The following is a 16389-nucleotide window of genomic DNA, read 5'->3' on the forward strand; positions in this document are numbered from 1 at the left end:
AAAAATACTGATGGTGTGATTTGAATGTCATTGTCAGATGTTGACTAAAAGCATGTTTGACAGCATTCAGATGCAAGAAGAAGAAAGAAACTCTTAACTGGTGTTGAAAATCTGAAAATGTCACTGTACCCTGCAAACCCCCGCTGTCCTGGTTCTGCTGCAGACCATATTTCCAGATTCGTCTGGACTTCTGTCCTCATAACGCATCATGCAGAGATCCGTACTCCCTATTTTCCCCGGTGCTGTGGTACAGTCCCAGCGTTTCTCTATGGTGCAACTTCATCTGGATGCTGCTAGAACATCCCTGGGTGGGTGAGGGAGGGGGGTGTCTACTCGAGTCTGAGCGCTGTTTTTGGATTACATCACTGTATCGTCAGAGGTTGGGTATTCAGTCTAAAGAGGCGAGAAGACCACATCAGTCCCAGTCCTTTCTCACAGCTGTCAGTCTTAGTCTCGCCAGACTCCGAGAAATATCCCAATAAAGAAGACCCCACCGCGCTATTGTGTGTTTGGAATACGCACCGGGGCTACCTACTGCTGGACAACACACAGGCATCATGACGCAGGGCAAGGTATGAGCTTTAATGTCGTTATTCAGTTAGGACTTCATTGAGACGTCGAAATCAATATTTTTTAATTTATTTACTGTGAATATTTTCCTAACAGTTAATGTGAGTGCCTACCCAATCCATTTAGTCCCATTATTATCAGGTGCGTAATGGCAATGCGGACCTGTAGATGAAACTGGCTTTCGTCATTTTCAGTAATCATAGAATTACTTGAATAACTAATTTTGCGCGATGCACCGTCACATTTTCTGCAGGACTCGAGCGCACGGGGTTTCTCATTAAGTTAATCTACTTCATTTATTTTTTTCTTTTCATATTCAAAGTATTTTTCACATTTTGTGCGCCGTGTAAGTGATACTTTAGCAAATGCGTCACATCACCATGACAACCTTTATTTGTGTAGACCTGGCTGCATGGTTACATCCAGGCGGTTACATCAGTCATTGAGGATTCTGGATTATTATTGTTTTAAGCTTAACACTGTGCATCTTTTTTTCTTTAACATCGCCTGTCTGTTATGTTTTCCAGACTAACGATATAGATACGAATGATCCCCGTGGGTGTTTCTTATCTTTAAATATAGATCTTGACAGCTGAAGGCTTCATGCGCGTAAACCTGTCAATCAAAACCTTTTGTAATTCGTTATAATTACAGTTATTAAAACTAAAAATGGGTTAAAACTTGACGTACCCCACTGAAATTGTGACAAGACAGCCTGACGTGTCCGGTGAAGTGTCAATTATTAAGAGCAGCTGCTATTTGAGCTGAGGGTTAGATCATCGGTACTATGAGCTGAGGGTTCATTTAAATTTAAAGCACCAAATTAAACTTTAATGGTAAAGTGGACAGTTTTACACTTATATAAGCTGTTGATAATAGCTGTTTACTATTTTATAAACAATTTATTTATGTTTTTGTTATTATTATATATTTCTTTAGTCATTACTCCAAATCTTTGGCGCAGTTCATCCTGGTATAGTACAACACCTATCAAAAATCCACAAGTCCTCACTTTCATATCAATATATGTATTTTGTTGACATTAAAAACTACAAATTAAAACCCCTTTACCCCAGTCATATGTGATTCCAGATATAGAACCATTTGCACTCAAGATTTAATATTAAATAAAGAGGCCAAACATAGGAGATAGTCAGAAAAAAAAATGGTTTGCTATTCGTTGAAATCAAAGTGTTAAGTTGAAGATAACAAAGTGTTCATCTTGTATCCAACCAGCTGGCACTTGCAAACAAGACCACCAACGGCTCTTCCAGTGGAGAGGCCTTGGTGGCGCCTGCACCTCCGAGCTATGAGGAAGCTACTGCAGGTATGGCTGCTTTTTATCCCTCAAGTCATCTTAAAGAGTCTTCATCTTACATATACTCTTAAATATTTGCCAGGTGTTGAATTCATGTGGGAGTGATGGGACTACATAAGCAAATATTGTCTAAAACATGTGTTGTGATGATCCCTTTAGGCGTCAGTGCTCCTTGCTACAACGATGTTGAGATGCTCACAGAATTCAACTGGGATGATCGCAACATCAGGAGGGTCTTCATCCGAAAGGTATGAAAAAGCTTAATTACCTAAAATGCTTACTGATGATAACACTGTGACTGTGAATGCAGCGCATCACTGATAATGTGTTGATCAAGTGCTTTTATATACTTTATAGGCCAGTACATAGAACAAATACTTTTTCTTTTTTAAGGTGTACAGCATCTTGATGATCCAGCTCTTGGTTACTCTCGCGATCGTGGCTCTGTTCACATTCTGGTGAGCGTCTGATGAAAGCAGATTTTTTTCCCAGTATCCTCTCATGTTGAATTGTATAAGCCTCGAATGGTAGCACACTTACCTGAGCCACTCTCTTACAGTGACCCTGTCAAGGACTACATTCAGACTAATCCTGGGTGGTACTGGGCCTCTTAGTAAGTAACACCATCCCTCAGAAGTGTACTCTTATTTTGTGTTGATGTCTTTTCTGTCTAAAGACATATCAAACAATATTCTTGTTGTTTTGCAGCGCTGTTTTCTTTGTCACTTATCTGACCTTGTCTTGCTGCTCTGCACCAAGGTGAGGCAGAAGTTATCAAAAAGGAAATGCACATCATATGGAAACAGTTCACATCACATCAAATATTGAAACACTGGTCTTTGTTTACCCCTACAGGAGACAGTTTCCATGGAACCTGATTCTGCTTGCCATCTTCGTAAGTATATCGCTGACATGTGTTATCTTTTTAATAAATATGACCTTGCTTACACATGGATGGGATTCTCTGAACTTTTTTTTTTTATAGCAGTAAGATATAACTCATTATTTTGTGCATTTAAAAGCTGACTTGCAAGTTAACTCTGGAAATCTAACAATAAATATATAGAGTTTTTTTTAAGGTGATGTTATTTGTTATGCTGTTATTCGCATATAATGCCTATATTTTCTGACTGACTGTCCTATGTTACAGACTCTCTCGCTGTCCTACATGACAGGGATGTTGTCCAGGTATATTTTGCATGCCTTCTTTAGATTGTCTTCTTAATGGATTTTATATTCAAATAATTATAGCCAGCAGTGTATTTTCTTTACAGCATGTCAGTTTAAAGTTAGCATACTTTATTTATTTTAGCAGAATAATCCGATCTGTGCCAGTGCTTTTTAGGCCACCTAAAAAAAAGTATCCTAAACCCCCCACCCTGTGGTAACAATTGCATAACATTTTACACGTTTGCTGTTTTAACAGCTTTTATAACACCAAGTCAGTGGTGATGTGTCTGGGCATTACAGCAGCAGTCTGTCTCCTGGTCACAGTCTTTAGCTTTCAAACCAAGGTGAGAAAACCGAAATGCTCTTCTTTCTGTGCACTTGTGAATCTAACATGTTGACTTACATATGTCTGGTTTGATGTGCTTTCTTCTTTGCAGTTTGATGTGACCTCATACCAAGGTGTGCTTTTTGTCTTCTGCATGGTGATGTTCATCTCTGGCCTGGTGCTGGCCCTTGTCCTCCCTTTCCAATATGTAAGTGTGATCAAACTAATCCAATAATCGCATAATTTTTCTGTCAGGTAAACACGAGTTAGCTGATTGTACCAGAACAGCCGGGATTTAAGACACCAGACACAAATTTGGACACAACTTCTCATTGAAGGTTTTTTCAGTTGTTATTATTTTCTGTCATGTAGAACAGTAGTCCAAGGAAGAGATTACAAACATGTGGGATTCGGTGGTTAATAAAGAAAAAATAGTTTCACATTTTAGATTCTTTAAAGCACCTTTTGCTTTGACAGGAGTTTTGCACACTGTTAAAATTTCCTCACCCTTCTGCATGAGGTAGATACCTGCTATTTTCAGCAGTATAGCTAACTCTCAGACATCCTTTGACTCTAGTAAAAAATCTTCTCGACGTATTTTTAGACTACCTAACCATTGTGTCTTAAAAAACAATAAATAACTACACATTTCTTTTTATTTGTTTTAGCAGTTTAATACAGTAGTCAAATAGGGCTGGTTGTTGTTTTGCTTTTGCTTAAATCTACAGTATTTAAAATAGTAAAAATGAATAAAGTCCCTCAAATGAGTACATGTTTTCAAACTAATACAGACTCAACTCCAAATTGAGAACATATAATAAAATATAATGGTATTTCAGCTGATTGCTTATTGTAAATTAGTAAGTGGAATCACAACTAATAAATGAATATGTGTCATTCAGGTACCCTGGCTGGATGGTGTCTATGCTGTGTTGGGAGCTATACTGTTTACCATGGTGAGCATATAAAGAGATGAGCTATTACTAATAGGCCCAGTCACATTTAATAGAACACGTGCAGTAGGTGCCTACAAACAATATAAAAGTTGAGTTATTTGTTTTGGTTTTTTAAAAATTATTATTAATATGTGATGCAGTTTTTGGCATTTGATACCCAACTCCTTATGGGGAACAAGCGGTACACCATGAGTCCAGAAGAATACGTCTTCGCCACTCTCAACATCTACCTGGATATCGTCTACATCTTCTCCTTTTTCCTCCAGATCTTTGGAACAAAGCGAGAGTAAACCTGTCGACAAGAGCTGCACCAATTACAGAAATGTAGTCAAACATAAAAAGAGTCTTTTAAGCTGTTGTTGATAGTGGTGATGAGGCTCCCAGTTAACAGCTTTATTTATTTATTTTGCCTTATACAGATGAGGTTGTCAATACTTTGTACAAGTAAACACCAATTTCTGGGGTATGTGAGTATTCACACATAAAATGTCTATAACCTTTCCATCGTCTCTAGCATGTTTGTGAAGCCATGACCCAAACTGTGGCCTATCACCCAGAAACACTCAATAATCAGTGATCATCTTCATTTCATGTAGCGTTATCAGACTGTGAGTGTTCATATAAAACTATATGGGTCTCTTATTGTCATGCTTGCATAGGTATAATAAATTTCCTGCAAATAATAGATGTTGATAGTCATTAGGAGATACATTATGGATGACTCTAAAAAAAAATCTAACTATGCCAAATTCAGTCATTATATCATGGCACTGTTGCTGTGGGTTTTCATGTGGATGACTGGAAGCACAAATGAAACTTTAAAAAGGCTTAAAAGACTTGAATAATTTGCCTGTTTTCAGTCGCATCTATTCTTGTCTTACTACTGTGAATTACAAGAAACCCCACTGTGTCTAACAGTTTGAGGGTAGGAAACACGTTCTCTGGAGTTTGAATGACAATCTAAAAAAATGATTTATTCAACGTGGGATTTTGGTGTTGATTTCTGCCTTGACTTGTTGATTTATGTTAATGTTATACACTGTTTGGTCAGTAAGATATTACACTATATTCACCTTGTTGTGGTGTTTATGGTATGTCATTGCATTTGAATCTGAACTCTTTTAAATCATGTTTTTTTCATGAATAGTACTTAGTTTGAGGAAGCCTTCATTTTCAGCATTATAGTTTTTTTTGGGGGGGGTCTGTATGTACACTTCTGTAGTTGGTTTGAAGTGGTGAGAAATGGTAAAATATAAACATAACAGTGCCATATGTGCATGGATTGACTTTTATTTTTGATAAGGCCTGTACTTAGAGAGGGATTTGAACGCTGTATTTCATAAGATTTGAAGTTTATTTTTTTAAGACAGAAAGATGTATTTTAGAAAGTGTATGAGATAAAATGTGTAGCGAGCTAGATGCTTAAAATAAATATATAAGTCTTCTAAAGTGGCCTTGGATAACCTTTATTTGATTCCATTGATGCAGTTTCACGTTTTATCAGGGCCCTGCATTTCACGCTAGATGTTAATGTTATATCAGGTGAATGTGTATGACTGTCATCATGGTTCTCTCTGATTAAATAAATTGTGCTAAAAGTATCTTGTTGTTTCATCTGTATCAGTAAAGTCTTTGACTGAACAAAGGGATTCTTGGGTTTGGTAGTTTGGGGCATCCCCTATACTGAGCCTAAAATTATGTGAGCCTGGCGGCTGGGAATGGGTTAAGTAGCAAATGCTAAAAGACGTTATACATTGATTTACCAATATATTAGGTACACCTGTTCAATTCCTTGTTAATGTATATATCCAATCAGTCAAGCACATGACAGCAACATTGTGCACTTAAGCATGTATAGATCGCCAAGATGACCTGCTGAAGTTGTAAATGACCATCATAATGAAGAAAGAAAGGTAATTTAGGCATTTCAGAAACTACTGATCTACTGGGATTTTCCTACACAACCATCTCTAGGGTTTACCAAGGATGGTCCAGAAAAGTGAAAATATCCAGTGACCAGTATGGTAGTATGGGAGATTGAATCTACTGTGTCATCCTATCATGTCAAAATAGGCCAAATTGTCTGAGGAATGGTTCCAGCACTTTGTTGAAAAATGAAGTCAGTTCTGAAAGCCAAAGGGGGTTCAACTGCATACTAGCAAAGTGTCCAGTGAGTGTATGGGTTCATAAAGACTCATATTTATCATTTTTATTGCACAAACACAAGGTCATCCAGAAATAGACAATCCACTTTTACAGTTCACTTGTGATTTGCTGCAGAAACACATACATTTTAAGGAAACATCCTTACTGGTGTATCTCTCATGGAACAAATTGGTTTATTGTGTGTTGCAGAACTTTCAAAAATAGCATCTGGCAACACTTTAATTTAAGATTAAAAAAAAGAAAGAAACGTGTGAAATTATGGCATTTCATCCACTTGGGATAAGAACAGTTCCGTAAGTGCATTTTTTTCCCCATAAGAATAGAACAGAATAGCCCTTTATTATCTTTGTACATGTACAGGGAAATTATGGATAACGAAATAACTGTCATTCACCATTGTCCTTGACCTCATTGCTTTTTCCATCGAGGTCAAAGGCAATTGATCAGTAAAAGAAATACACAGGATTTAGTGCGCTTTGATTGTATCCACAAGTCGAGTCCTACGGCTGTGACGTAGGACTAAACGTCAAAGACCCTCCGTTAAACCAGAGCCCTAAGGCGTCCCACCATTCTGCAATCGACCAGTTAGCCTTAGGTACACTGGAATTTACAACCTCCAATCACCCAATCACAATGTACGATGGTCAGACGCTCGGTTCAGCCATGTTGTGGTTTTGAATGAGGAAGAAGCGGGAGATGTTATTCTTCAACGAGTTTATTTACAATTTATTGTCACGTTAAGGATATATAAATGAGTTAGGGTGTAACCCAACATGATTTTCGTTTTCCTGAACGCGTCGGTTGCGACTTATCGCATTCCCGTCGTAATTTAAACATACTTTCATAAATTAGCCGTGTAGCTAACAACGTTAGCTAGCAGGGTAGTTAGCCTAGTTTGCTAGTTAGGTAGCTAGCTAGCTAATTGTAAGCTAAATATCAGGCGGTTTTGCGAGTGTTCGTGTGGTGATAAAATGGCATTTGTTAGGAGTGTTGGTGTTTGAAGCAGTCTCGGCTAACTTTGCCCGGTCGAAAAAAAGCACATTAGCTTAATTGGGTTTGACTACATTGACACTAAGGCTGACTGAAATCAGTGACAGCGATTTGTCTTGAAACTAGCGCCGTTATTTCCAAAACTTTTGAGCCATGTTGAATAAAATCTGCGAATGGATAGAAACGAGCGTTGCCAGTCTTCGCAATGGTGTACCAGCTGCCGAACACCCACATGCTCAACGCACACCAAGAGATGGTCAGATGAGGAGGAAAAGACCCTTTGAATGGTACGAGCAGATATATCTGAACTCCCTTGGTAATCAATGCCAAGAAGCTTAAACCCAGACAGAACTATGAGTGCAGTGTTTGTGTGACCGCAGTGTTTTAGCTCGCTATCCATTTAGCCGTTATCTTAAGTTTGACAAAAACGAGGTAGCGTGTTGTTAACAGGATACCGTCTGTTTTTCTTTAAGTTTGGAAGATGGCCATAACATCGACCAAGATGGTTTGGTGATAAAGAAATCACGAATGGGTAAGTAGAAACTCACTTTGTTATGTATGTTGTGAATGTAATTGTGGAGAGTATAGGCACACATTGTTTTCTGTATGTTTGAAATTTCTACAGGGGATCTTATCGACTCAGTCAAGAATGCAGCTGAAGGGGTTAAGAATCACAGCTCCAATGTGGCTGCATGGATGAAGAACAATGTAAGTCCTGCCTTGAGGAATATGCTGACTACCTCCCCTGGTTTGCCACCTGGAGAACCTCATCCGCGCCCCTCAACATCATCAGCAATTTGGACAGGGAGGCTGGTATGGTGCAGATTTATGGGTGTCCCTGTAAAGACTGTTGGCACACGTGAATCTTATTTAACTTGTATGTGTTCGGATTTAGATCCTTGACAGGAATTCTCAGAATGAGACATTTGCTGCTCCCTCAACAACTTTGGAGTGGAAAACGTCAAAATCTGGTAAGCTTAACATTTTAAACTTTTCAAAAGTTGTTGTATTAACAAAACTGAGCTGAACAGAGATGGGCATATGCAGCATTTTTCCAGAATTCCACCCTCTGGGAATGCCTGTCCACTCCAAGTAACTATGATTAAAACTAAAAGGTTTTAAAACATTCACTGGGTTTTGGATGTTGTGGCACCAGTTGAATTACAGTGTTTTCCAGGACAGTGCTGTTGTAAGAGCTTTCAGCTTCCAAGTATGTCTTTTAAATTGTCTAACAACCTTTATATTTTGTTGTTTGTAATACCTTCTTACTCTACAGTCTTTAATTGGAAATATTTTAGCAAATGTACTGTATCAGACTGTATGGGCTTTGTGATTTTCATACCCCAGTTCTGCTCTTGTACTACTTAATTGCATAAACACTAATTTGTCATCAATCTCAGGTACGTTAGGTCCAGAGTAGTTGGACGGTGACACAGTGACATTAGTTTCAGCAGCATTGCGAATAATTTTTTGATAGCAACAATACAACAGGCCTTGTTACATAATAAAATATAGAAGTATTAGAATGTATTGCAGTATTAAGGGCTGATTTAGGCTTCGATGGTGATGAATAGGCCAGTCACAATAATTGCGGGCTACATTGACCCGACATGTAGTTGGGTTTCTTGGAAGATGCACATCAGGTTACTTAATAGGTTATGGAGTAGATTTTGCACTGAAGCATATATCAGGTGTAAGTCATGATATGCGATCTGCATTTAAGGTTTCAAAACCTGTCTGGACTATAACTCTTACTGTACTTTCTTCCTGTATTTCAGAGTGGTTGCGTAATGAGAAGTCAAATACGGGATCAAAAGTTTGTAGGCGACAAGTGTGCATGAGTCCTGTGCATCGTGAGGTGCCAAAAACAAACGGGCATTCGGTTAATTTGCCACCCTCCATCACCCCTAAATGGCAGCATTCTCCAAGGCTGGGCAGGCCTTTAAGTCTCCGAACGCATGGAACTCAAAGGTATTCTTGTATTCCTTACATCTTTTGTGTGTGTCTGACAGAAAATTCTTTTTCAGCAGTTGCTGCTTGTTAAATTATTTATTATTGTGACATGTAAGCAATATTCAATCATTATTATAATTTTTTTTGTAAATCCAAAATTTTGTCTGCAGTTCGTTTAGTGGAGTAGGTGCAACAAGCAGCTCTTGCACCAGCATGTATGAGAAGACCTTTCCCATCAAAGTGGTGCAGAGCCCAACACACAGTACCTCATCAGGCTGCTTACCCAAGACCAGGCCCCGCTGCACAGCACAGGAGGTTATTTATGAAAGCAGTAATGAACTGTGTGATTCCTTCATATCTATTTGTTGCATGTCTGTCTGTTCATACTGGGGTTTTTCTTTGTTTAACAGTCTGTTCGAGAGGAGGAGAAGGAGGTCTACAGGCAGCTTCTTACTATGGTCTCTGGTGGTCAGTCGTCTTATCTTCACAATGGCAGCTCACACACTATTGTGAGGTCTCACAGAGATTTGTACGTATTGAATCAATGCCATGTTCCTGTTACAAAAAATGTGTAATGAGATATAATTTTGTTTTTTTGGGGGGTGGGGGGCGTGAGAGAAGCATGAAAGATAGTTTTCATATCTTCTTATTTTGCGTAGCATGGAATGACATGGCTTTCATGTGCATTGAGCCAGAGACTTCAAAGGGGATCTTCTGTTTTTCCTGGTGTGCACATTATCATGTAGCTATGGTATGTGGGGATCAGAACAGCCTACCCCACTTTATCCTGTTGTTGTAATCATGTTGTTTCCAGACCAGTCACTTATTGTACCATTCTACTTGTCATTGTCCCATTAGCACCAGCTTCCTGACCACCAGCCGCAGACTGCTGCAGTTCTCTTCTCCAACTGGGTCAGCAGCAGGAGGAACTTCAGAGGGGCCCAGCAGTCCCGCCAGCCCCAGGGGAGTCTCTAGCCAGTGCTCCAGCAACCTTCCCAGTCCACTGGGGGGCCCCAGCAAGCCAGAGATCCAGACATGGTCCCTGGACAGGGACCTCAGTTCCAGCAGAGGAGCTACTCTCATATCGACTCCTTCTCCATCAGCTCTGCAGGATAACTCTTCTCAGGACACACAGTCATCAGGTAATCATACGGAGTACTTGATGGAAATGGGGAGAGCGTGGAACATATTATTGTAAGTGAATTAAACGTTACTTGGTGGTTGTTCATGGGTCTTATTCTTGCCCTTTTCTTACAGCTCATGATGGCGACTCTGTAATTATTGTAGATGAGCAAAAAAGTAAAAAACAAGACAGCTCGAGGTTAGTATTTCTTTTGGTCAGGCTTGCTATTTGAAGTGTAACTTGGTTAAACATAATACAAACAGAGGCATATATAGCCAAACATTTCAAGTTGTTTTCTTATTTTGTTTATAAATGTGTATGTGTATTAAGTGTTTAGGTAGATTTCAGCACAACCAAGGTTTACACACATCTCATCACGATACATTTGTCTTAACAGTGTGCCATGTTTCCAAGCGGAGTTATGGATCAAAGAATTGTAAGTGTACTAAATAATTTATTTAATTTACACGACATTTGAATAGTGCAAAAAAGACTTTTTTTCCTTTTTTAAATTCTTCCTGTAGGACAAGTATGTATGACTCCCGGGCGAGGGAAAGACGGAGACAGATAGAAGAGCAAGAAGCTCTGGCTGCTCAGTTGCTGCAGCAGGTGAGTGGTCAGCTCACAAAACCTTATTGGGTTAAGATTTGGCATGTTCATTATTTTTCCTTTTGTGCTAATTTGCTTTGTAATTTCTGGTTCTCAGCGCCTGTCTGACGAGGAGCAGCGTAGCCCAGATGTCGAAGTCTGTGTTCGAGTTCCTTTGGAGAAAGAGCTTCCTTTGAGTCCTATCATAAAAGAAGAGACGTCTTTGGAAGAGAAACCAGAATTCCCTGAACTTACAGAGGTATGGAAATTGTACCCTAATGTACTTGCATAGCTCATTATATATTTATTGAAATGAGTGACCACAACAGACTGTCACAGGGAAGTATGTTTTCTAACTAGTATTTATCTTTTAAAAAGTAAAACTGCAACTACATTTTGATGATAGATGTGCAGAGATTTCTTCTACAATCTTTTGAAAATTAAGTGCTCTCTGTTGGTTTTGTTAAGGTTCCTCATTTAATCTCATTTATCAGTAATATTCTGATTAAGAACATGAAGGGACTTTTACTTTTAATTACTGTCCTTGCATATTGTCAGACTAATATAAAAAATATATAAAAATGTAAGTACTATTTCATGGTGTTATACATGTATACTGTCTCATTCTTCCTCTTAAGGAAATGGAGGCTGAAGTGAACAGGGTGCTGCGAGGGGGCAATCCTCATGAAGTGTTAAGTGAAGGTTTTGGTCTCAGCCTTACACGTAAAGACCTGCAAACCCTGAGCAACCTCAACTGGCTCAATGATGAGGTGCGTAAATGTTGTATTAGAAATGAAGGGGGAAAATAGAGATCTTATTGTCACAATTAAGAAACACAGCTCCAATGTGGCTACATGGATGAAGAACAGTGTAAGTCCTGCCTTGATGAGTATACCGCCTACCTCCCCTAGTTTGCCAGGGGGAGAACCTCAGAAGATGTACAGAAAAAGAAATTATCTGTTTCTCTACATCTTCTATTTAAAACAAAAAACAGTACACGATTAGATTTATGATCCACAACTAAACGAGTGCACATGTCCACTTGATCTAAACTGTCTCTCTTTAATTTCCCAGGTGATCAACTTCTACATGAACCTGCTGGTTGAGCGCAGCAAGGATTCCAACATGCCAACAGTCAATACGTTCAATACTTTTTTCTATCCCAAGCTGCGCAGCAGTGGCTATTCTGCTGTCCGCCGCTGGACCAAAAAGATGGACATCTTTTCTAAAGACATCTTGTTGGTTCCTGTCCACTTGGGGGTGCACTGGTGCCTTTCTGTAAGTCCCAATGGCTGTTGTAGAAAGTAATCTAAAGGTTTAAGGACGAGCATAAACAGGCCTGCTTTGTCAGTGTTATACATATATGTATAACACTGACATAACATGTTATGTCAATGCTATATGATGATTATAAGCTTTGACAGCACAGGGAACCATGTTTAAAAATGGCTGTAGTTCCTCAATGGTGTTTTGGTTTTTCTGAATTATCTAAAGCTAAAAGTCTTCACTTTGAGCCAACGTTTTACAAATAAATACACCTTGATTATTGGACCTAACTGTGTAATAATACACAGTATAAAAATGTACATAGGCTCTGAGTCTCAAATGTGAAGCCAATATGGAAGACGCACCTTTTCAGAAAAGACATTTGGTCCAGATTTTTTGCCTGATTGTTTGAAAGTTGTTGGGCATAATGGATGTGATGTGATGTCGTGAGGGGAAAAATCTTTATTACCCGAGTGGTTGGTGAGTGAATTCTGGAAGCTGCGAGAGACGCTAAAATAGTAACCACTGACCAAAGTGCTAGACATAGCAACAAAATTAGAAATTAAATATATTGAAAAAATGAATACAATTAAAATGACAACAGAAGAGGTGGGGTCTTAAAAGCAGATCTAGAAATTGGGAAGAGGCTTGTCTAATGTGAAACGGCAACAAATTCCACAATTTGGGAGCCACTATGGCAAAAGCCCTATCCCATCTGAGCTCACGTCTATTCAGGCAAATCCCCAGTAGAAGTCTATGGGAGCAAAACTCTTGGCCCTGCCCTCAATAAATAAAGTATAGTATAATTTAATATAGTATTTTTGCATACACTTCCTTTGAAAACCAAAAACCAATAGTAGATTTATGCTGTCTTTAGTCAGTAATTTAGGCACAGCAACAGAAATGCATCTTCTGTTAGTATCTTAGCGTTTTTGTACATTGAAATTACAAGTGCCTCTCAAATCAAGTTTGAATCACACATCGGGGAAAAACCCATTTTGGAAGCACTCATGGAGACTTTGATTTTGCTTTCAGCTTTATTTCCATTATTTTACGATAAAGTAAATAATGAAACTTCATAATGTTGGACTTAAACTGGAAACAGTAGGATCAGTGTGATTACAATAACCATTGCATTCTTAATAATACTGTTCTGTCGTGTAATAAAATTATTGAATTTATTGTTGTTTTAAGGGTCAGTTAAAATGTGGATATAAATATTTTGGGATTTTATTTAGCATTTTGTTTTTTTTCAGGTGGTGGATTTCCGCAAGAAGTCCATCATGTACTTTGATTCTATGGGAGGAAACAACGATAAAGCATGTGAAATATTGTTGTAAGTTTCTGTAGCAGATGTGCAATATTTGTTTAAATGGGGTCTGTGTTTTGAGAGGTAAATATAACTCACTGAGTTTTGCACTTTTGCACTTCAATTTTGTTTTCCAGTGAATACCTGCAACAGGAAAGTAAGGACAAAAAAGGCAAAGAACTGGATACCTCAGGCTGGATTCTGCACAGCAAAACACGCAATGTAAGTTCTACAGACAAGGTTGTTGTGACAAGTGTTCAAATCACATGGTTTCAGGAATTTTAGATGGGATTTCATTACAGTATCATTTTATTTATTTGGAATTTTACTTGTTTCTCTTTTCTATAAGACACTATGTTCTGCAGTTGAATCGGATAGCTGTAGATCTATAAAGTTCTTTTGGTTTTTTTGTAAAGCCCTCACTAGGTTTCTGGTAACAAATGGTTTCAAAATAGTGACAAATGTTAGTAGTCCAGTCTGAGATTTTAAGTATACAATGTTCTGCTGCTTTTGTAAGCCTCCACAAGATACGAAAGCCATGTTATTGGAGCGTGGATGATTGAAATGTTTAAAGATCCAGTTTCTTACGTTTGTGACTTTTTGTTTTCTGAATTTTCAAATTAGTTTCTCAGCAGCTTTTACTGTCAAGACATTTTATAGATAATTTGTCAAAGTGTCAGATGTCATTTTGCACTGTAGGTTAATCAAGGTTTGATTTGCAGATGCAAACTTGTCTTCTTTCTTTTCCTGTTCTTAGGAGATCCCTCAGCAAATGAATGGTAGCGACTGTGGAATGTTCACATGCAAATATGCAGATTACATTACCAAAGACAAACCAATCACTTTCACGCAGGTAACTTCAAACAGCATCAATGAGAGTATCTTTTCAGTAAGCAGTCATAATGAAGGCTTAAAAATGTCTTTCCTCTTTTGTTTTTGACAGAAACATATGCCATATTTCAGAAAAAGGATCGTTTGGGAGATTGTAAACCACAAGCTGTTGTGATGTGAGGATGACAATTGTGAAGTTGTACAGTTGCCTCACATCTTGATGGTGGTTGAGTTTTACTCCCCAGGAAAGGACTCGCAGATGGGAGACTTGAATTCTGGGAACAACTTTCACACCAGCTCATCTGATCAGGAACCAGCTCAGCGATTTCCATCCTCGGCTAAAAGTAGCTGAAAGGATGTTGCTGGAGCAACAAATCACTGCCTCCAACTTCTTCTACAGTTTTTTTTGTGTATGTGTCAGACAGCAGCTCGAACGCTTTCATTTGTACGGTCCAGTCAGAACTGTTTATGAAATTACACTTGTGCAAATCATACTCTGAGGTGGAATGTTCATTACATGTTTTTGTGCCACAATCAGTTGTCATTGATCACTCATTGATTAACATGTATTGTGTTATCAGTAGAAGTAAAAAAAAAAAGTGTTTTAAAAGTAGATTACATTCCCAAATGCCAAAGTCTCTTTTCCCCCCCCTGATCTTCACACATGACAACGCCACACAATGGTGGGACAATCTGGTGGCACACATGAGATTACACACATCGTGTTGATATTAAAAGTGCTTAGTTTGTTTCAGGCAGGCCTGCCTGGGTAAAGCATGTAGGATATTTGACACCTATTGGTTTGCTACACATTCTCCAGTTACCTGCTGATACACTGGTTTTCTGTCAGGGGCTTAAAGACATTTGGAGGTCTGACTTGGACTTTTGTGTTACTGCATACAGCTTTGCTGTAATGTCTACAAAGTTCAGAGTTGCAGCTTATGTGTGGATTTTACTTTAGTCTGTGTTTGGACGAGAATTTTGATGTTATAAGGTGAAGTTAATATTAAAATAGGTAATTACCTCATTGTTGCAGGTAAATTGATACAATGCCACTCAGTTCTTTATGACATTCAGTAAAGCTGAGAAATTAATGTGACATAACCTCAGAGTATGATTTAGAGTGAAAAAAACATTGTTTCTCCTTGATGCTGGTTTGCAGGTGTAACCAAACAATTACACCGTAAGAGTACGGTAAAAGGTCTGTCATTTGTTTATCCATGGTGTAAAATAAGGTTAAAAGTCTATTTTATGTATTTCGGTGTTCTTTTGTTCAACAACCTTTTGGTATATTCAGTATATTTTGAACTTTGTATATACTTAAAACATATACAGCAAACAATGTAAAATACTTTTTTTAAGAATGTATTTCCTATCTATTTTATCTAGACTCAAGTCTGTTTTAGAAATAAATTCTCATGTATTGTGGCTTTTTTCTCCAAATACTTTCACATGAACTCAAACTAATTTGTGGTTTCAAAGACACGAGGTAAAGCATGAACTTGTCTTTGGTGTTGAGCCGCCACAGATTTCTTTATATTTTACTTCTAAGGAGAGGGATGTTTTCAAAGTGCTCTTGAGCAGTTCTATCATTCTGAAGGTCTTTCAAAGTTTTTTTGGTGGGGGGGCATTGGCTCCTCTGACCATTTCAAAGGAATGTTTGTTTAAGCCACTTACAGTGACTGAATAATTCAAGCATAGAAAAGCCTCTCAGCCCAAAGTATGAACCATTGGCATGTCTGCATGTAACATCAAAGAACCCATTTTAAACTGCTACCAGCAGCCTGTTGCTAAAATACATCATTTGTTCACATTTCTTTAGCT

General features: G+C 38.3%; 2 protein-coding genes across 2 annotated transcripts; both read left to right on the forward strand.

The window, feature by feature from the left end:
- The first annotated feature begins 96 nt into the window (after positions 1-96).
- Positions 97-5940, forward strand: LOC102311007 (protein lifeguard 2). The gene is made up of 12 exons (XM_005914734.2): positions 97-572; positions 1807-1897; positions 2048-2136; positions 2282-2346; positions 2448-2501; positions 2597-2647; positions 2744-2783; positions 3039-3076; positions 3315-3402; positions 3496-3591; positions 4286-4339; positions 4480-5940. Exons 1-12 carry the CDS (start codon positions 558-560, stop codon positions 4627-4629), a joined length of 831 nt encoding a protein of 276 aa, XP_005914796.1. The 5' UTR covers positions 97-557; the 3' UTR covers positions 4630-5940.
- Positions 5941-7061: 1121 nt separating this feature from the next.
- On the forward strand, positions 7062-16374 carry senp1 (SUMO specific peptidase 1). The gene is made up of 18 exons (XM_005914735.3): positions 7062-7782; positions 7969-8027; positions 8121-8308; positions 8391-8466; positions 9274-9466; positions 9619-9763; positions 9859-9977; positions 10307-10590; positions 10706-10769; positions 10969-11007; positions 11096-11180; positions 11278-11418; positions 11798-11929; positions 12234-12437; positions 13682-13761; positions 13872-13956; positions 14492-14587; positions 14678-16374. Exons 1-18 carry the CDS (start codon positions 7649-7651, stop codon positions 14738-14740), a joined length of 2187 nt encoding a protein of 728 aa, XP_005914797.1. The 5' UTR covers positions 7062-7648; the 3' UTR covers positions 14741-16374.
- The last annotated feature ends 15 nt before the right edge of the window (positions 16375-16389 follow it).

This window comes from Haplochromis burtoni, unplaced genomic scaffold, assembly GCF_018398535.1.
Source record: "Haplochromis burtoni strain Fernald_Lab_line unplaced genomic scaffold, NCSU_Asbu1 Contig_9, whole genome shotgun sequence".
NCBI classification, from domain to species: Eukaryota; Metazoa; Chordata; class Actinopteri; order Cichliformes; family Cichlidae; genus Haplochromis; species Haplochromis burtoni.